The sequence below is a fragment of the Mauremys reevesii genome, linkage group 20 (genome assembly GCF_016161935.1).
Source record: "Mauremys reevesii isolate NIE-2019 linkage group 20, ASM1616193v1, whole genome shotgun sequence".
Taxonomy (NCBI): domain Eukaryota; kingdom Metazoa; phylum Chordata; order Testudines; family Geoemydidae; genus Mauremys; species Mauremys reevesii.
Genome location: NC_052642.1, coordinates 21,897,633 through 21,919,720, shown reverse-complemented (window position 1 = coordinate 21,919,720; position 22,088 = coordinate 21,897,633). Strand labels below are relative to the sequence as shown.

Here is a 22,088-nt window from a genome sequence, read left to right as displayed (position 1 = left end):
ATTGATTAAAATGTAAATATATAAATTTCATGTGTGCTGGTAATACCTGGTTTTACAACCAAAGTCAGAAACTCATCCAAGATTAGTGGGGGTTTTCTTCTAGAAACTGACCGTCAGTTTTTAATTAAGCATTTCAATACAGTTAACATAATATAATTAAAATAGTTAAGGACTCCATTGTTTTCTGTCAGTCAATTAACACAATGGAATTTGTCATTGCACTTTAAAAATATATTGAAGCAGCTACAGATTATGCTGCCTAGTGGGAAGGAGTTGGGCAGACTGCTCCTTTCCCGAGGAGGAGGGAATGTGAAATTAATACAAGTTTTCATGATGAAGAAATCCACACCCTCAGCCATGACTGAAGCTATTCAGACATCCAGGTGTTTTCCCATGGCAGCTATAGGCCATAACTTTGTTGTCACATGACTTGTTTCACATAAGAAATTACTAATTTGTCTCATCTCTTCTCTCTGCCTTTCTTTAAGGAATTGTTTCATCAGCGAAGCGCACAGGAATTCCGGCTCCTCGGGAAATTTCATCAACTGTCTCCAGAGAGAGAGCTGTGTTGCGTGGTCCAGCCAACACCAGGAAAACTCAGCCCAGCCCAACTTCTTCTGGCACGCCCACCCCTACCAAGCACCTGCGTCCTTCTGCCAAGTCCAAGCAAGAGAATGAAACTGGGGACAAGGCAGTTCTGGAGTCCCAGGTTAAGGAACTCTTGGCAGAAGCAAAGACAAAAGACACTGAAATCACCAAGCTCCGGAGTGAGCTGAAGAAATGCAAAGACAAAGGGTCAGTTAACTCTGAAGGGATTGGTGCTTCAGATCAAAATTTAGAAACGTTACCATTATCACCTGGTGACATAGACCCATTAATACAGACTCTTCAGGAAAAGAACAGGACTTTTCAAAAAGAGCTTACTAGCCTGGTGGAAGAAAACCGGGTTTTGAAGGAGAAACTGATTTATCTAGAGCACTCCCCTCTCTCGGACACAACAACGAGCAGCGGGGGTGACAGCAGCTTCACAACCCCAGTTACTCAAGAATCAAGTTTTGGAAGCCCAACAAAAAATCTATTGAGAGGTGAACCAGATGAGCCCAGACAGCGTGTGAATGGAGAAGCAGTGCGAAAGTCAGGTTCTTCTAGCAGTGATGTGACTAAAGCCTCCTTGTCACCCGATGCATCCGATTTTGAACATATAGCAGATGTACCTTCTAGGCCAACCTCCTCAAACAGCAACCCCTTCAAGGGTTCCAGATGCTCCACCACAGGGAGTTCTCCGAACAACATTAGTGACCTTTCTGTGGCCTCCCTGACGGAGAAGATACAAAAAATGGAAGAAAACCACCACAGCACAGCAGAAGAGCTTCAAGCCACTTTGCAGGAGCTGTCAGACCAGCAGCAAATGGTGCAGGAGCTGACAGCAGAAAACGAGAAGCTAGTGGAAGAGAAAGCTCTGCTGGAGACCTCCTTTCATCAGCACAAAGAGAGAGCAGAACAGCTTAGTCAAGAAAAAGAAAAGCTGATGACTCTCCTACAAGAGCGATCCAAGAATGAAGAAACCAAAATTCTGGAGGGGAAAATCCTTGAACTGGAGCAGAAATGCACAGAATTGCTTGAGAAAGCACAGTTTGAAAGAGAAAAGCTGCTCAACATCCAGCAACAATTATCCAGCAGCCTACGGAGCTTAGAAAGGGAGCACCAAGATGCTCAAGAGGTGATCAAGGGCCTGAGAGAGGAAAATGAGAAGTTGGGTGGGCTTTTAGAAATGGAACGACAGAACAGCAGCATGGTGGCAAAGACTCTAGAGGACTGTAAAGTTGCCTTAGAAGGCCTGAAGATTGAAAATGGATCTCTCAAAACTCAGTTAGACAGTGAGAAACAAAAAGCTGCAGAGATCAATGCAATGGGATGTACTACTGACAACTCTGAGGTGCAAGAGATGTTGAAAGTGGCTCATGCAGAGAAGGATCAGTTAGAACTAGCTTGTACAGAGCTCAAACAAGAGCTGCTGAAGGCAAACAGCGAAGTAAAACATGTCCAGGGTCTACTGGCCAAGGTAAGACAAAAATAGATTCACATTCAGTGCCACAGTATGCCCGCCCTCCCCTACCAACCAATACAGTGGTTTCTTCATGAGACAAAGACCAGTAATGAAGTAGAGCTCAGTGAATAATTCGTAGTGAATAATCTAATCCGTTAAGTTTTTCCTTTGACAAATGTGCAGGTAATGTAGGATTTTTGCAAATTTATTCACTCAGAATTATTTGGGGACTAATTCCTGGTCTCTAGATCATTTATGAGCAGTTCACTGTGAGTACTCAAGATTTGAAATTTGAGTTACACTAGTTAGTTTTGATTGGATTCATAGGTCACATGATATTGGGTGTATTTCCTGATTGAACAAGCATACATTCCTAGTATCAGGTTTCTGTACTCAAAGAGAACTAAATTACTGATGGTTAGTGAACAGCAAATTTTAAAGTCAGGCTGAATCATGGAACCAGTTGGTTTACCAAGTAGTGAATCAAATGACTGGTCCTACCAGTGTTACTGACATGAGAACAAAGGGTCTGATCTTGCATCCATTAAAGTCAATGGCTTCAAGTCAGTTGACTCAAAATGATACAGGATCAAGCCCAAAATGAGACTTTGTAAAAACATGAATATGATAATATTGGACCATCCTACTGAATTCAGATATGAAGTATCAGCTAGCACATTAGCAATTTTATATGCTTTTGGCTAAAACTGAGTGTAGTCTGTTTGAGGACTAAATCCTGCCTGGTAGAGAAATTGACTTGATGGTCTGTTTGGTCATTTCCATTTTTAATTAGTATGGTCCTATTCGTGGAAGGTCTTTGTTTGACTTTGACTTTGTATGATTTCATCCAAGACAGTATGTCTCCTCTGCCTTTCAGGGTGCTTGGGTGGTGAAAGATGAGGTAAAGGACTTTCCAGGGAAGAGTAATGTAGTGGTCCTGAATAGTATCTGGCAACATAGCAGTGGTGTAGCTAGCACCTTGCCTTGTGGGAATTAACATATAGCCTGCTGATGTGAATCCATGACTCCACTAACATGGGGCAAGGATCCCAAGTTGTCTCTGTATGACAATTGGTGGAGATAGAAAAGTCCTGTTAGATAAACTGAGTCCATCCCGCTGCAGCAGGGGCGGCTCTAGCCATTTCGCAGCCCCAAGCATGGCGGCACGCCGCGGGGGCGTTCTACTGGTAGCCGGTCCCGCAGCTCCGGTGGACCTCCCGCAGACGTGCCTGCGGATGCTCCACCGAAGCTGCGGGACCAGCGGACCCTCCGCAGGCACGTCTGTGGGAGGTCCACTGGAGCCGCCTGCCGCCCTCCCGGCGACCAGGAGAGCGCCCCCCGCGGCATGCCGCCCCAAGCACGTGCTTGGTGTGCTGGGGCCTGGAGCCGCCCCTGCTCTGCAGGGCAGAAAATAGTGTAACTGACATTATTAGTGCAGTGTTTGGGATTCCAGATCAATTCTTTAAATGCATGTCACGTGTGATGTTTTACAACACTGAAATCAAGCGCTGTGCGTTGAAGTATTGAATGGCTACAGAACCAATTTGTTTTAGAGCAGTTTTCCCTCTCCAAGTTCTGTAGTTTATAACTTCTTCCCCTTATCCTCAGTCCCCAGCAATTCTAACTCATTACTGTTTCCATTTTCCATCGGAGCCCAGGTGTTCAGAGTGTAGCTGCACTGTTGGGTGTCACAGAGCAAGTGTAACTATAGTGCAAGCCTCTGATTAATGTCCACCACTGCAGAGAGAGCATCAGTGTCTGCCATGGTTCCTGGCCAGGGGAGGGGATCGTGGGGAAGAACTGCGGAACTGACTAGTTGGAGAGGAAGTGAGCGTTGCCAAAAAGCACCTCTATGGTTTGAGTGATTTAGGAAATCCAGATGTCGTTTCAGCTGGAGTAGGTGACCACAGCAAATGAAATACAGTAGGGGAGACTCCCTAATGCTTTGGCGTGTTCACTGGGGCTACGCTTTATGAAGAATAAATGAAAAACTGCTGAATGCTCCGATTCTGCACTAAATTTGTATTGCTTTTTTTATTGCTTAATTTTTAAACCACAAATTTCCTCCTTTTTACTCTTCCCTTCCATTGAATTAGGTTGTTTTGCCATTTGTGACACTCAGACAAGACCACAGGCTTCTCTAAGGCTTCCCGGTAGCCAAGCTCTGCCAGTTCTGTCCACAGAACTGGCAGCATGTGCCTCAGTTTTCCAGAACCCTGTTTTCTACTCAGAGATCCCCGCAGTTCCCTTGTCCTTGGAAGCACTGCTGTTGATCTCTGTGCCTAAACTGACCAGCTGAACTGCAGTGCATTCACACCTTTAGTAATTCCTGATGCAGTATGTCTGGGAAGTGCACTTACCCTGGAGCAGCCAGATCTACCACGAACATCCTGACAATCCACTGCAAATGCCATGAGGCAGCAGTGAAATGGTTAATGTAGACAAACGGGTCTGTTTCTAGGCCCCAGCGAGCTCTATCACTCTCCTAATGTGGCATAGCAATGGAATGGCTAGAGGCTTTGAACTTTCAAGAGGAGGCATTGCTCTATACCTTGGCTGCAGTGATTGATTGAGAATCGTAATTTCTCTCTCATCTAGCAGACTTAATTTCCTCTCCTGCCCCTTCCTACTATTACCTTTCTGCTGTGAAAAGAGTGTTGACAAAGCACAGCTCATGCACAGTTCCTGGAGCTCACTGTCAGATGCGTTGGAACTCCTGAGTTTGTGCAGTGCCTAGAACGTTGGGCCAATCCTGTTAAGTGCATAGATCACCCGTTAAAGTCTGTCTTATTGTCAGTGAGCTCAGACTTCCAGCTTTCTTTCCTTTCTTCCAGGTGGAGAAGGAATGTGGTCAGCTGAAGGAGCTGTATGACCGACAGGCTGAACAGTTGAGCAGAACCAGCCTGAAGCTGCAGGAGAAAACTTCTGAGAATGAGTCTGAGATCAAAAACCTGAAGGAGACCATCTTTGAGCTGGAGGACCAGGTGGAGCAGCAACGTGCTATCAAACTGCACAACAACCAGCTCATCAGTGACCTGGAGAGTAGGTGGAGCAGGCCCAGAGCCAAGGCTGAGGCACAGCCTGCAGCAGTGCAGGGAAGGGAGGGTGTCTAGTAATTCCCACTTCGATCAGTCTCATCAATGTAGACTGCAGTCTGCATGGGGCAGGGACTTGTGTGTTTATTGTGTATAAAGCACTACACGTACATGTGGCGATGTAGAAATAATAGTAATGAAGATCTCCAAACGCTCTGTCCTTCAGCTGAATGGAATATTGCCCATGTCCAGATGTTGGCTTTTAAACTGAGTTTATTGTCTTTGTAAAATATTTCAATATCTAGTGATATGGGCTATAGAAGAGCTAGGTGGCGGTGGTGGTTATGGGAATGGAAAAGTGCCACCTGCTGGTGTGAGTTGCACATTTCACTTTCTAAACTTTTTATCTAGAGTTGGGAACCCCAATGAATATGTAATGTGTATACAGTCCTATAAGCTTCCATATCTGAGACAAAGCCCAGAACATGGTTATTCAATGTAAGGCTGTTTCTGACTGTTAAATCCACTGTCTTCTAGACAAGAGTATGGTTCAGTAATGGCTTTTACCATGGGTATCATCAAGGATGCTGCTTCCCTCTACCTCACCCACTCTTCACCCTGGGCATCACGTTGCTAATAGTTTTCCCCATCTTGACTATTTACAGGTAACGTGATGAATCTAGAAGAGCACAAGCTGGATCTGGAGAGGCAGCTGAAGGGTCTGACTAAGCAGATAAAGGTGATGATCAGATTCCTCAGCATGGTGAAGGCAGCAGATGGGTTTTCATCTGAATGCTGGCTTTGAGCCAGGCACCACATTTCATTTCAGAAGACTCATCTCCCGGCTATCAAAACATCTTAAAAAAGGCCCCCCCTACTCCCGCCATTCACTCTCAGCGGAGTTTGACTTTCTCTTTGTCTGAGAGGCAAAGTACAATCCAGGCTGATCTGATAGCAGTGTCACTGCTTGGCTGGGCAGCACCTGGCAATACATTTATTGTTTAGAGGCATCAGTCTCTTTTCAGATCCCATAAGCCTCTGCCAGACCAGGATTAATAAGCCCAAGTCTATATCTGATGCAGGCCTCTACGTCCATGTGAAGCAACATTTAACAGGCCCAGAAGAGCTGCCTGTTACATTAGCATCTAAGAAACACAAATCCTACAAGCAATTAATAATCCTTGGCACCTAGGTAGCACATTACATTTCAAAGCTATGTACAAATATTAACTAACTAATATACAGAGAAAAGTTTTTAAATAACTGTGCTACTGACCATCACAACAGGCAAAGCCCATTTGCTGCTGCTGATAGAACAAGCTTGCTAAAGTTCTGTTACTGACCTAAAGAAGACGTGTTTCTGTCCACGTGTCTGTGTTCCATATAAAAAACCATCCCAGGCCATCAGTCCACATGCAGATGTCCTACTGACATCACTAGGACATTTATGTTGAGTTATGGCCCTTCGTCTCCAGCTGTGATTTCCAGAGGGAATATATGCACAAACCAAAAATGCTGGAACTGCCAACTCCATCTGATACCTGAATATCAGAGCACATGCTTTCTGCTTTATTCAGTTCCTTTCTCCCCAAAGAAGGGGAAGCAGGTGTGGCAGTCAATGAGGGAGCTGAGGAATAGGATGAGTCTCCTGTAATTTGCAGTGGTTTAGTCCAGGTCTTCAGGATACTTGTGCTTCTTTCTCCATGAACTTCCCCTGCTTTGGGATGGCCAGTGCTGTATAGCTGATGATGGGACATGAAGCAGAAAGGAGCACATCTTTCCACAGCAATATGTGCTCACCAGTGCTATCGCAACCCTAAGATTGTTAGATAAGTGGATAATGGTAATAAGTGCTCTGATTATTTTTTCAGATGGAAAAGGTAACACAAATTAGTGTCAGTTCTTTTTGGGGCAAGCCTGTCATTACCAAATGGCACATATCTGTTGCGACCTCAGTATCATCATGAAACTCTGACACACAAAACAAAAGTGATCAGTGATCACTAAGAAAGAGATTTGCAATGTGTGATGTGGCCATTTCTAGTAGGGACAGTCCCCACAGTGCTCAGCCCATATTTGTACTTGCCCTTTCTAGGAAGATGCAGAGGAGTGGAGGCGTTTTCAAGCTGACCTACAGACTGCAGTGGTGGTAGCCAATGATATCAAGTGTGAGGCTCAGCAGGAGCTGCGGGTGGTGAAGAGGAAGCTCCAGGAGGAAGAGGAGAAAAGTGCCAAGCTGCAGAAGGAGCTGGAGGAACTGCAGGGCAGCAGCAGGTCAGTCGCTCACAAGGGCCAGGTCCTTGTCTCTATGGCAGCTAACGTGCATGCAGACGGTTGCCTCTAACTTTGATTGACCCAGATGTGTATGTTGTCTGGTTTTAATCCCTCTGGCAGGTTTTGTCTTCTTTTAAGTTGTCTCTGGTTTTGTCTTTCTTAGGTGCTCTCCAGTTCCCCCAACTGGGCCATGAGTTTAGGCTTTGTAAGGGTTCCCTAATGACTAGATGCCCTAAGGTTTTCAGCTGTTTGTGTGGATGACAATGATCTTTATACACAGATGAGTATGATTAAATAAGAGTGGTCACCAGTATTTATCCTGCAGCTTTGTCCTTTGGACTCTGATGAGCAATGTATTATTGCCTCCATAACTGACTGCACAGTTGGGTTAAGGCCCTTGCTGTTTTGCAATGACGCTAGGATGGCTGAACATATCTCATGGGACAAGCTGAAAATTAGCTGCCTATTTTGAGATGAAAACCTGGGTTGCAGTGTTGTAGGCAAAAATAGGGACTTGCTGGACCTTTGTGTTCCGCAAGTCTAGTACATGCTGACTGAATGGTTGATGAGAATATTGGGAAATCCTCACCCTGGGAGCAAGCCCTTGATGGGGATCCTCTCTCCTGCTCCCCAGTTTTGAGCTTAGTGGAATGATCTGAGTCTGATCCCTCTGTGAAAGTTAACATTTCACCCAGAAGTAATTTTATGTTGTGAGAACATTTAGGGTACAGTTGGGATAGTCTCATGGGCTTCAGTGTTGCTAGATTCAAGTTAGTCCTTCCCCCCTAACCCTTGGATTATCACATGCACTTTAAAATAATTGAGAGATATGCCACGGGTTCTGTGAGCAGTATACGCTGTGCTCACTCTCGAGGAGGCAACCGCTTTGCATGTAAGGGCCAGGTGTGAGTTATGCAGTAGGAGTTGGAAGCAGCTCAGGGCCTTGTATCAGGGTTTTCATGCAGTGCAAGGTATTTTGTGAAGCATCTTTCATTCCAAAAAGTTTTATAATGCTCAGTAGTACAATTACAGAACGGAACTGAAGGAACGTTGGAAATGAAGGGGTGTAGGAAAGAGGGCTGAGATTTATAAAGAGGGCAGTACCACATGCTGCTAATGCACTGGCCCAGGCAGATTCAGAGCTGCAGAGGTTATATCTGTACAGAGCCAATGAAAAGAGAGCTGCACAGCTAAGGGAGCTAGGGAAGGAAGTCACTTACTAAAAACGTGCCAAGTTTGCCCTCCTTCCCTACACCCCCCTGAATCTCTCTCCCCCAGTAAGGCCATGGAAACTGAATGTGGCAGCCATTGTAATACAATGAGTTCTGCCAGTTCTTTCATGGGTAATGCAGTGAAGCTTGTACTGCTCATATTGTCTCAATATTTACCATGCAATAGCTTCCAGAGTAGCCATTGCACAGAGGGGATGGGGTGGGAGTGGCGAGGGATCAGGGAAGGCTTTGTGGGGGAGGGGGAAACACAATTCCTGCCTTAAATAGGCAGAAATGTTTTTTAAAAGAATGTGTTTTAAGATCCAAGTTTCAGTAATCGGGTCCCTGATATGTGTGGAATGAAAAGCTACCAGCGAATACATTTTTAAAACAAAAGGGCGACAATCAAATTATCAGTCAAGACTCTCATTCTGCGCTCTGTGTTTCCATTGCTAGTGCTGATGGCATTACAGATGCTGAGAGCAGGATGAGGAACACAGCTCCCAGTTAAAGCTGAGTGAACAACTGATGTTTCAGTTCTCTGGAAGTTCCAAACAATGAAACAAAACATAAAACCAAAAAACCCCAGTTTCACTTTCACCAAAACAGAAAATTGAAAAGTCGATCTCAACCAAAATTATTAGCAAATGAAATGTTCCATTTCCAGGCACGCTTTAAAAATAAAAACAAAGGAGGAGAAATGCTAGATTCACAGAATATAGGAGGAAGAGAGGGTGAAGGTGGTGCTGTGTTCCTTATTGCCTTTAGCTCAATGGTAAGGGCACTCCCTTTGCCTGCCGGGGCCAGGGTTCAGTTCTTCCCTCTGCCTGATATGGAGCAGGCTTTGGAATTTATATCTCCCCCATTGCAAGGGAGTGTCCTAACCACTGGACTGTGGGATATTCTGGGGCAGGTGTCTCTCAGGCCTAATCTACACTTAATATTTAGGCTGACATAGCTAAATCCCTGAGAGGTGTGAAAAACTCCACCCCCCTGATTGATGTAGTTATGCCAATTCTGGCCCCCAGGGAAGATACAGCTAGGTGTCAATGCTTCTGCAGAGCTCACTCAGGGAGGTGGGCCTATGCCAGTGGAAAAACCCCTTCCATCAGCATGGGCTGAGTCCACTATGGGGTTATGCCCGCAGAGCTCTGGCGCCGGAGCCATGCTGCTATACGCCGTCTCATGCTGAGTCTGTTGTACTTCAATAGTCATTGGGCTAGCGAGACAGAGTGAGAATCTCTCTCTACCTGGTGGTTATGGCACTCACCTGGAAGATGAGAGATTCAAGCTCAAGTTCCTGCTCCGATAACTATTGGATCATTTATACACAGTGAAACAGTTTCAACAAGAGAGACCGAGGAGACCAGTGGTTTGGGCCCTCTCTCCTGCAATGCAGGAGACCCAAGTTCAGAGCCCTGCTCCACATCAGGCAGAGTGAGAAATTGAACCTGGGTCCTCCATATCCCAGCTGAGTGCCCTAACCGCTGGGCTAAAGCTTATAAGGTGGGCAGTTCCCCACCATTTCCTCTTCCTCTGGCTGGTTTTGGAATGGTGTCTAAGGCCCCAAAATGAACATTTTTACCAAAACTATTTGGTGAATTCTTGTTGTATTTGCGAATAGTTTTGGATCAACTGAAACTGCATTTCTTGATGAATAAACTATTTGAAAAATTCCACCTGCTTTCCTCCCTGGCCAACTTAAGACCTTAGTCCTGTTGTAACCATGAGAGTCAAGGGAGGTCATTGGAGGTACAGAGTCTTTCAGTTCCCATCTAAAGAAAGAAGTAACTTTGAATGTAAAGGTACAGTAGGAGAAGGCTTGTTGGTTTCAGAAGTAGGCTGTTATCTCCCAAGGATTTGGAATGTGGCTGCATTGTTATAGCTCTCAGGGTGAGGTGTATCAGAGCCTCAGTCAAGTCTGCTCCTGTTAAAACCAGTTTCCTGTAATTCATACATGCAGACATTTCCAGGAGGAGAGTGAGACAGGCTACCATGCCTGCTGTGGGCATGATAGGAGCTTCCAGCCAAGGCAGGAAAAGAAATTTGAGTCTAAGCCAATTCCCCAATTACATGCTTTTAATTAAGAAGTCAATTCTGTGCTATGCTTTATATATATATATATATATGGTTGTCTCTGTTCGCCTGTCTGTCTGTCTAGCTTCCTTGTTGTACTACTTTGGACATGGAACCTGAAATACATTCTGCAGTGGACAACATAAATTCTCTTCAAAGGGCAGGTGCCGAGCTGAGAGTCATATCCTCACTAGTGAAAGTTTCTGCATCTGTTACCCTCTTGGTGTAATTGAGTGATCCCCATTCAAATCTATGTCCCAGCATAGGTCATTTTAGCCAGAACTGCAACACAGAATGGCATGCAGGAGCCAGAGAAGCCATTCTAAATTGGACCCTAAAACAGCTGGCAGTGAAATTTTAAAACTTGTGCTGACTCTTCATTAAACAAAGTCCCTGAAGTCTGTGGGGCTGCTGCTGCAAACTGGCGTTACATCCAAATTACCCTCACGTTCCTTGGGCCACTGTTCATGCCCAGCAACACATCCCCTTTTACCTGAAATTCCTGTGGTGAACTCAATATTGCTCCAGTCAAAGTCCCCAAGGACCACTGGCCAAAACCAACACTGAATTCTATTTCATGCAGTGACTTGTAACACATGCTAGGCACTAGCAGGACCAGTCTGGCGCATGTGACACGTAAACGAGATCTATAAAATATCCCTCACATTTGCTAATACTGAGCAGCTGTGCATTAAGCAGAATGTCAGACGATCCCCCGTAAAGTTTCCTGTCTGATTTTAAGCTCCATTGGAGAAATGCGCTTTCCAAAGAGTTTGCTGCTCAAAGGTTTTTTGACAATAGCTCAGCCGTCTCTGGGGGCTCGTTGGAACCCACATCGTAAACCAAACTGAAGCCAATTTACCTCCTAAGAGATCCTGGTCATTTTAGTATTTGCCTGTGGCTGCCTGAGTTCCTGACTCCAGCTAAGTTTGGTTTCACCTTTACGTTTTTCTAATCAGACAAAGTCATTTTTGGTTCAGGAACAGCCAAAGAACTTGCAGAAAATGCCCTGATGGGGTCATCAGAGTCCATCTGAATGAAGGTAAGAGCCTCTCAAGGGCATCTTTAACACAGAGTAACTGTCTAATTCTGTGATTAAGAATGTTGGGGGCGGGAGGGGCTGGACAATACTAAGGCAAAGAAATGGGGTGTGGAAGGGAGAAGTTCACTTAATACCCTGGCCTGAAATAAATCTTAGTACTTGTCCTAAGAAAATACAAACTGAAACATACAAGTCATAGGTTTGGATTGGAGCCTTTTCTGACATTCTACATACAGATTAATAGTCTTTCTTAGGCATAAAAACCACAAGTTTTACAATACACTGTTGCACAACTCCCTCTCCTCCACTCAGAATGTCAGTTAGTGAAGGTCTAACTTCTGTTAGCTGCTTTATAATCAGGAATGTCAGCGGTGGAAAAGACCTGCTAGATTGAATCTATAACACTCACAAAGGAAGCAAGTGGCTGTAGGAAGTACCTTAGTTTGGTGTGGCCCGATTGACCTCCATACACACTGACATTCCAGGCCTGGTCTGTTAATGTTGTGGCTAGCAGCAGTGCAGGGGTGAGACATCATTCTCCTCTTCACGTTGGTGAAGTTACCCTGCCAGCCCACATGTCCTGCTGCGTGCACAATGGGAGGATAATACCGTATGCCTCAAACCAATCCCATGAGAGAAACCTTTGGTCCAAGAGGGCTGTGCTGAAGACGGAACAGTTATTCCCACAATTAAAAGAGCCGCTTTCTAGAACAAAAGAGATCTAACCAAGTGACTGAAAGGAAGGTGAAAATGAGGATCCTGATCTCTCCCACTAATTTGCTTCTACCCTTCCTCCTGTAGCCATGTCTCAAGTGCCACAGCGTGGCAGTGTTAAATGCACGATCTCCTGGAATTAAGCTTGTAATCTGTGTATTAAACCTAATGTCAGTGTGTATGTGCTGATGTGTTGCTCCTTTGTGCCTGTGTTTTGCAGCTGTTCTGTCTTACAGAGGTTTGCTCAGATCACTCTGCTCTCACTTAAACTGAGAGAAGGGGGAATTTTGGATGGGGCCAGGTTGAGCTGTTAACTCAGCTGCTCTCCAAGGGTTTTGGGGCCAAAATGAGATTATATCCCAGTCTTTTTGGTGTAAGAAACCTGAGGCCAGGTCCACTCTATAAACTGACATTAGTATAACTGCGTCGCTTAGGGAGTGTGAAAAATCCACACCCCTGAGCGACGCAGCTATGCCAACATAGCGCTGTCTCCACTGGTTCAAGTATCGGGGGGGTAGCCGTGTTAGTCTGTATCCGCAAAAACAACAAGGAGTCTGGTGGCACCTTAAAGACTAACAGATTTATTTGGGTATAAGCTTTCGTGGGTAAAAAACTTCACTTCTTCAGGTGCATGGAGTGAAAGTTACAGATGCAGGCATTATATAATGACACATGAAGAGAAGGGAGTACCTCGCAAGTGGAGAACCAGTGTCTCCACTGGGGGTTATGTCAATGGGAGGGCTTCTCCCGTCGACATAGCTACCGCGTCCCAAGGAGGTGGATTATCTGCACCGGCAGGAGAAGCTCTCCTGTCTGCGTAGTAGCAGCTTCGCTGAAGCGCTAAAGTGGTGCAGCTGCAGCGTTTTAAGTGTAGACCTGCCCAGAAACAGAAGCCCTGACTGGAACAGAGACACTGCAGTGCCTGGGCAAGTTCCCATACACAACTTGACACAACAGCGCAAATTGATTAGTAAAGGGGAAAGCCGGGGAAATTCTCACATACACACTCTTTAAAATATGTTCCCTGGCTTTAAATGTTTCATTCCTTCAGCCAGGGGATGTATTTTTTGCAGTTTCATTAGCTAATCATGTCGCTCTGCTGTATTTATCTTTATATGACTCCAAGATTAAGCAGATTCAAGAACTTCTTGTGACTTCCCACTCATTTCCAGAATTTCACAGCTAAAGCACTGATCAGTACAAAGCAAGAGCTGTGAGCCAAACTGACCCTTCTCCCTAATGGGTATGCATCCCAGGGGATATAAGTAGAAGTTAATTCAGTTGACTCACTGTGTCTCTTCTAAGGGTATGTCTACACTGGCAGGTTTCTATGCCACAAGTTATATCACTTTTATTAAAATGCTGTTGTGTGTCCACGCTGTGTTCCTTGTGACGCTGGAGCGCATCCACATTAGCAGCTCTGGCCATGGCAAAGACAGCCGTGCATTGTGGTAGCTATCCCACTGTGCAACTGGCCATAGGGTGCTTTGGGAAGGGTTTGCAATCAGGGCCGGCTCCAGACCCCAGCGCGCCAAGCGCGCGCTTGGGGCGGCATTTTGCCGGCAGGGCGGCAGGCGGCTCCGGCGGACCTTCCGCAGTCATGCCTGCGGGAGGTCCATCGGAGCCGCGGACCAGCGGACCTCCCGCAGGCATGACTGTGGAGGGTGCGCTGGTCCCGCGGCTCGGGTGCACCTCCCACAGCATGACTGCGGAAGGTCTGCCGGAGCCGCCTGCCACCGTCCCAGCACACCCTCCGCAGGCGCGTCTGCAACAGGTCCCCCGGAGCTGCGGGACTGGCAGCACGCCCCCTGCGGCATGCCGCCCTGCTTGGGGCAGCCAAATTCGTAGAGCCGCCCCTGCCTGCGGAGGGCCCGCTGGTCCTGCGGCTTCGGCGGACCCTCCGCAGGCATGCCGCGTAAGGCAGCCTGCCTGCCATGCTTGGGGCGGCAAAATTCCTAGAGCCGCCCCTGTTTGCAATGTCTCAAGGGGCTGGCATAGTTTCACATGATGCATTTCCCAATCCCATTGTTCCATGGGCATCCTACTACATTGCCAGCTGCTTTTCAACTGAAGGGGGGGGGGGAGGGAAGAGTGTATGACAGGGAGGGTGTGTGGGTGTGTGTGTGTGCGTGTGTTTGTGGAGGGGGGGGAGAGAGACGGTGTATTTTTGGGGACAGTGTGTCAGCATGCTGTCTTGCAAGTTCAGACAGTGGCAGGAAGCAACCAGTCCTGGGGGAGGGGGAAACCCCAACATCAGCCCCTGCCTCCCTCCCTGGGCTCTCTGCACAGCAGTCTCTCTGTCTCTCTCTCACATACACAGACACCTGCCCCTGTGTTCAACAGCAAGAGCATTCCACGTTAATGGTTTGCTTTGTGTCCCAGAGCAGGTCAGCACAGCACGCAAGGGCTGTCAGAAACGGTGCATTGAAAGGGGAGGGGCGCATGTCTCTCAAAACAATGAGCAGAGCAGTCACTAGAGGCATCATGGGACTGCTCTGGAGGCCAGTTACAGTGCAGAAAGCAATCAAGTGTCTACACTGGCAGTAGAGCGCTGGAGCCTCTGCACAAATACCCGTTTGACTCTTGTCAAGGTGGGCTTTTTAAAGAAGTGCTGCAACTGAGAAGTTTCTGCACACAAAGTGGCTTGGCAGTGTGTACACGGCTGCAGTTTGAGCGCAAAAAGCTGCTTTACTGCGCAGAAACTTGCCAGTGTAGACAAGCCCTAACTTTTCTTTGCTTGATGCTCTTATCAGTATCCCAAGTGAGCAGTGGGTGTATGCGTGTCAGTGCATAGCAGACATTACCTCCTCAGTTTTCTGCACCATTTATCCTGTCCTGCCCCAAAGGAGATCTTTCCTGGGAAATCTGGTCACTGCATTTTATTTTCCTGTCTATGCCAGCATCTGTGCATTGAAGGAGACTGCCTGAGGGGAAATGCCATAGAGTATCCCTGCTGGAGGGGCAGCCTCTGGAATGCCATATGGCAACTCAGTCTCTGCTAAGGAGGTAGATGTAAGTTTGGTCCCAAAAGCATAATCAGTGTTCTGGCTGCTCCTTTGTTTAGTGGCAGTGGGCTGCTTTGGGTAAAACACGAACAACTGCACTTTTGAACTGTTGTATTGTTTTATATAACTCCTCCCCCATGTTTGTCTCTGTCTCCACAGGTGCCCAATCTCTGCCAGCTAGCACAGTCCTGGAGGGATGCAAAGCCAGGCCTGATCTTGCCATGACAAGGACACCTCAGACAATGCCTTCAGCCTAAAAAGGGAAGTTTCAATTGGAAAAAGCACCTCAATCCGAAGAGCCAGATTTTTACCGCCCTCAAAAAGTACAGAGCACTACGAAGTGTGAATGCAGTTCAGATACACCTTTCCCCAGGAGCAGTAGCTTGACCCAAAGGAGCTTGGTCCTTTGGTTTCAACAGGCTGCTCTCTTCTGAAGCATCTTTGAGGTGGAAACAGTTTTGAATCCATTTAAACCAATTGAAAAGAAATCTTAGAAACCAAAACCCTTGGGATTGATCACAGGGATTTGGGGACTGAACCTAGCCATTGACTGTAGTGGGGGATGGCTGCTTTTGCAATCATACATTGAAAAGTTTTGTAAAAAAGAGTTGTGTGGGTGTAGAGAGACAGGGTGGGTGAGGTAATAGCTGTTCTTAGACCAACTTCTGTTGATGGGAGAGACAAGCTTTCAAGCTACCCACAGTTTTTCTTTAGATCTGGGAAAGGTACTTGGGGCTTGTCTACACCTGAAATGCTACAATGGCAGGAGGGGTTCTCCTGTCAGTGTAGGTAATCCACTTCCTGGAAAGGCAGTAGCTAGGTTGTCTACACCAGTGGATAGGTCACCTTACCTATCTCACTCAGGGGGGTGGATTTTTCACACCCGAGTGACCATAGCTGGATTGACGTAACTTTTGAGTGTAGACCTGACCTCAGAGTGCTGCAGTTAAACAGGAGGTGGAACAGATTGTTTAGGGTAAGTTGTTAACACATGTTTTAAGGGACCATTCAAAGTGAAGTGGCCAGTTAGCACCTCTGCTGTCAAAGAACAGAAAAGGAGAATAGGTGGGTTGTACTAAGCCATACATCCAGTGTCTTTATTCAGTCCATGTTTTAGTGTCTGGAAAAGATATGAATTTAAGCTCCTAGGCTCATCTTTTGAAGGTGGTGTTCAGGTTTCCTTTAAGGATTAGAACTTAGAGGTCAGGTATGGAGTGATTACTTTGTGAAAAGTGTTTGCCCATGGGTGATACAGTGTTTTTATCATTTTGTGTGTGGGTGTGTAAGGGCTTGTCTACACTGGCACTTTACAGTGCTGCAACTTTCTCGCTCAGGGGTGTGAAAAAACACCCCCGTGAGCGCAGCAAGTTTCAGAGTTGTAAAGTGCCAGTGTAGACAGTGCACCAGCACTGGACGCTATTCCCCTCGTGGAGGTGGGTTTTTTAGTGTGCTGAGAGAGCTCTCTCCCAGCACTATGCCATGGCAGTGCTCTAACATTGCCAGTGAAGGCATGCCCTGAGATGTAACATGTTATGCACACACATTATGTACTGTATATAACTTTATATGCATATATATTTTCTAATGATTCTGGGTTTTGCATGTGGGTGTGAGAGCCAAGTGTAGATTACATATGAAGATTAGATTGCTGTTTATTCAGTATAAACTGCCTGGGTGTTTTAGGTTTTTGGTGCAGCATTGACAATGGCCTCACCACCAGGTGGCAGCAACTGACTCATGTGTCATAGACGTTTGAAAGAAGCTGGCTGCAGCATATCCTCCTGTAGATTTCTATTCTGCCAGATCAGGTGCAGCCACATCCATGGGATAAAAATTAGCTGCTTGTCCTGGACTGCAAGCAGAGAGATCAGAAGGAAAAGCAACGGATGTTCCCCTAAAGGAAAGTCATTCCCATTCTCTTAAACTCAGGTGAAGTATATGGTCAGGAAAATTTGCTTGCATCCTTCCTGACAGCTGAAGACACTGGGAAAGCTTTCCTGGATACCAAGGAGACACTGAGAAGACAATCAGAGATCACTCACTTGTGGGACTAGAGGTTCACATTTTGGCTCTATGGTCTCCACTCCTTCCTTGGTTGAGAAGACCTAGCAGGGCCATGGCCTCTGGGCAGCAGGTTCTATGAATGCTAAGAGCTCTCGTGATTGTGGCATGGCCCATGCCACTGTGCCATGTTACATACGTGTACGCGCGCTTGTGTTGCCTCTTTATTATCTGTGCTGGCAATTGTTCAATGTTTTTTTTATATGTTTAAAAAAATACATGGAAGTGCAAAATAAATGTGTAATTGTCCAGACGTGTCTGCTGCCTGCTCCTGCTTCTTTTCAGTTCTGCGTATCAGCAGCTGTGTGCGCTTCTTCTTTGTCTCCCTTGCAACTGAGGAAGAGTCACAAGTCACTTTGTAACCACAATGCCAGGAACTGCAGCAAAGGAAACCCTGAGATCTCTCAGGCAGCAGAATAGTTACCCCCAGCAGAGCTGCTCAGTCTGCTTTAGAAAGAAGGAACCTCGGAGTTCAGAAATGTACAAACAACACAGTCCCACATTATTGCTGCTGCTTTCCCAAAACACATCTAGCCTGCCTGATCCCACAGTCGACACGCTAGCCACAGCAAGGTTGGCACCTTTCTGATTCGCTATTATTCATGTAATCCAGACCTGAAGAACAAACATGGTGACCAGCTGTTGCCAGCCTGGCCAGCTCCAGGCACCAGCGCAGCAAGCTGGTGCTTGAGGCGGCCCATGGAAGAGGGCAGCACATCCAGGTCTTCGGCGGCAATTCGGTGGCGGGCCCCTCAGTCCCTCTCGGGCTTCCAAATTGCCACCGAAGAATGAAGCGGCGCAGGAGAGCAGCCACCGAAGTGCCGCCGATCGTGGCTTTTTTTTTTTTCCTCTTTGCCGTTTGGGGCTGCAAAAAAGCTAGAGCCGGCCCTGGTTGCCAGTGAGCTTTCCTCTAATGCTTCAAGTATCTCACCCTCCTGGGTGAAGTGATGTAAAATCACTCACATTCTAACTCCCCCACAGCTAAAGAGTTCTGGCTTCCTTCTGGAGCTGCCGCACTCCAGTGGTGGTAACTGTATAACATTTCATCCCAGGTTTTCAAGCAAAGCAATAGCGGTAGGTTGCATTTTGTTCACATTCCCTCCTCTCTGTGCAAGGGCTTAGTTAATATGGCTCGGACTATCCAACAAGTCTTTTGTAAATGAATTTTGTTCACTGGGAGGAGGAGTTTGGCTCTTAAGCTATGGCTTGGCATTACTCATGCTGGGTCATGTTCTCATGCCATCTTTCTGAATTTGTTTGCTCTTGTGAGTTGCACTTCTGCCTCCTTAAAGGCTTGAAAAGTCTGTGATTTCTGTTTGTCAACAGGGGTTTGGAGTATTATTATTTATATTACTACATCGCCGAGCAGCCCCCGACAAGGATCAAGACCCCATTGTGCTCAGCCCTGCACAGACACTGAACAAAAAGACAATCCCTGCCCCAAAGGTGCTACAGTCGAAGTGTAAGACAAGATGGATACAGGCAGATGGGGAGGGGGGTACAAGGAAACAATGAGACAGTATTGGTCAGCATGATAGGCAATGGTCTCTGCATACCAACAGCCTAATCATTGTAGACATCGCTGGAAAGGGGAGTTTTGAAGAGGGATCTGAAGAAGGGCAATGAAGTGTCTTTGTGGGTGTCTATACAGAGCTCTCTCCATGCAGGAGGGGAGTGTGGGAGAAAGCACAAAGCTGCTTTTTTGAAAATGTAACTAGTGATTGAGGCTGACATCATGAGCCAATCAGAAGGAGGAGCTGACCTCTCCATGCTGAATAAGAGATTATAGGAGCCCATCTCTTTCTCTTCTCCCCAACCCCCATTTTCTTAATTTTGTTTTCAAAACTGAAAAGCAGTGAGCAAGTCAAACCAGGATGGCCTGTGTGACGTGAGTTAGAGAAAGCCAGTCCCAAGCACCATGGTGAGATTTCCAGCTGGGGAGACCTCACCATCGCGGCATGGTGAGATTTACTTGTCCCAGAAACTTATTTCAGGGCATATTTAGAGGCTAAGATCACAAAGTGTTCGAGCAAAATCAGGCCAGGTGGCAGCTTAGATATCTCTCCAGCTGAAATGATAGTGTATTGAGGTGTGATGTCTCAGCAGACTTCCTGGGATATGAGCCATGGGATAATGTATTTCATATTTAATCTCATTCTGGAAATGTTTATGCAGCTAGAAGATTCACTCGCTCAACTCAGGGGATGAGGACTTTAGCCCTGCTCTGACTTGCATCCTGATCCGTGAGATAAGGCTTAGGCAAGCCAATAGGGCTCTCCTGATGATGGCCCTCACCCCTTAACATGTGTTTATCACTTCATATGTTTACTTTTTCCCCTGGGTAGAATCGACAGCAGCTCCCATAGCTCAGATGGGGCTTTGGCTCCCTGAGCCATACCCTTGGCTTGGCTTTACCCTCCAGCTTTATTAACTTGCCAGAGCTGTGTGTACATACTGGCTTTCCTAACTCGAACATTAAGCCGCAAACCTCACATTCTCTTTCTGCCTTGGAGATCATGCAGACACTGCATAATGGGCTCGTTTTTTACTTCCTGACAGAGAAATGCATTGAAATGATTGGTTGACCCATTCCTACTGGACATCCTGTGGCGGAAGTCCACGCTTTCCCCCATGTTTCATTAGCTGCAGGACTCCTTTTATCCTTTGTGTTTTCTTACAAATGAAGTCCAGATGCTGCTGCCTGTTGACTTGTTGTTTGTGTTTAATGAAGCTGGGAGGGGTCTGGGGGTGGGAGAGGATTTAGGGCTAATCATCAAAACACTGGATCCCTCAGAGCTCAGTGAATCTCATCCAGCTTTTCCTTTCCTCCTCCTTGGATTAGCCGGAGAATGGAATGAAATGGCTTTTCTCAAGCCATCTGCCTCCGCAGGCTCCTCCTGGCTCACAGGGAGTCTGAATGAATTAGCAAAGAAGTAGCCAGTGTCTGCTTTCAGACAGCACCTCCTTGAGCATGGCCAGAAATAGAAGCATTAATCACTATTTTTGCTGTCATTCATTGACACCCCCCTAAGCCCCTTCCATTTTGTAGAAACAACTATTCAAAAAGGAAAATAAAATAAAAAGATTGACCCCTATTTTTAGCCCAGCAGGAACTGTGCAGCCCTGTAGGCACTTTCTCCAGGGAGTTCTGGCTCCATTCTTGTGCTGAATTCATAGCTCTTTTCTTGTTTGCATAGCTCTCTATTCCCAGCCCACTTCTTCATGGGGGAAGCAGTGATGCCCTGGGACCTGCAGATCAGTCTGCTTAGCTTCAACAGCTGGTAAATCATGAAAACAATGTAATAGACTCTGTAAATAACTAGCCTCAGCCAGCTTTGCTGAAGTATAAATTAGTTGGCTGAGGTCAAAGCTGGCCTGGGGGGTGAGGCTGCCAAGAATGTATAGTCAGCGCCTGGGCAACCCCCAGTTAGATGAATAGATTATAAAACCAGAATAGGCTATTTTGATCATCTAGTTTGGCTTCCTGCATAACACAAACCATAGGACTTCCTTGGATTAATTTCTGTTTCAAGTCAGTTACCCCCACTGTTTAAAAAAAAAAAAAAGGAAAAATTGTACATTTCTAGTCTGTCTAGCTTTAACTAACTTCCAACCATTGGATCTTATTATACCTTTCTCTGCTAGACTGAAGAGCCTTCTATTATCATATTTCTGTTCCCCATGTTGATGAACAAATCAACCTGTAACCTTCTCTTTGATAAGCTAAGTAGATTGAGTTCCTTGAGTGTCTCACTATAAGGCACTTTAATCATTCTCTTGGCTCTTCTCTGAACCCTCTCCAATTTATCAACATCCTTTTGAATTGTGGACACTAGAATGGAACACAATTTTCCAGTAGCTGTCACACCAGTGCCAAACACAGAGGTAAAATAACCTCTTCACTCCTACTTAATATTCCCTTGTTTATATTTCCACGGATCACATTTGCCCTTTTAGCCACAGCATTGCACTGGTAGCTCATGTTCAGCTTATTATCGACCATTATCGCCAAGTCTTTTTCAGAGTCAGTGCTTCCTAGGATAGAGTCCCCTATCCTGTAAGTACCAGCTTACCAAATGATCCAGATTGCTCTATATTTCTGACCTGTCCTCTTCATTATTGACCATTCTCTCTGTCTTTGTGTCATCTGCAAGCTTTGTCAGTAATGATTTTGTTTTCTGTGAGGTCATTCATAAAAGCGTCGAATAGTATAGAAACATACCTGCTTGAGGATGATTCCCAATTTACAATTAAATTTTTGAGACGTATCAGCCAGGTTTTAATACATGTAATGGTGATTTTGTATCATTCAGGTTTCTTAATTAAAATATTGTGTGATACCAAGTCACATGCCTTACAGAAGTACGTGTATTATTACATCAACACTATTACCTTTATGAGCCAAACTTATAATCTCATAAAAAAGATATGAGGCAGCAGGTTTAAAACAAATAAAAGGAAGTTCTTCTTCACGCAGCGCACAGTCAACTTGTGGAACTCCTTACCTGAGGAGGTTGTGAAGGCTAGGACTATAACAATGTTTAAAAGGGGACTGGATAAATTCATGGTGGCTAAGTCCATAAATGGCTATTAGCCAGGATGGGTAAGAATGGTGTCCCTAGC

General features: G+C 46.0%; 1 protein-coding gene across 9 annotated transcripts in view; it reads left to right on the top strand.

The window, feature by feature from the left end:
• Positions 1 to 22,088, top strand: part of SPECC1 (sperm antigen with calponin homology and coiled-coil domains 1) — a 155,724-nt gene that overhangs the window by 88,593 nt on the left and 45,043 nt on the right. For 7 of the 9 annotated variants that reach the window (XM_039507551.1, XM_039507553.1, XM_039507555.1 and 4 more), the window contains 4 exons: positions 489 to 2,062; positions 4,882 to 5,089; positions 5,748 to 5,821; positions 7,178 to 7,356. In XM_039507551.1, coding sequence (XP_039363485.1) covers positions 489 to 2,062; positions 4,882 to 5,089; positions 5,748 to 5,821; positions 7,178 to 7,356 — 2,035 coding nt within the window. Of the gene's footprint in view, positions 1 to 488; positions 2,063 to 4,881; positions 5,090 to 5,747; positions 5,822 to 7,177; positions 7,357 to 11,602; positions 11,686 to 15,563; positions 16,086 to 22,088 lie in introns of those variants that run through there. The other 2 variants (XM_039507557.1, XM_039507558.1) reach the window with 2 other exon arrangements.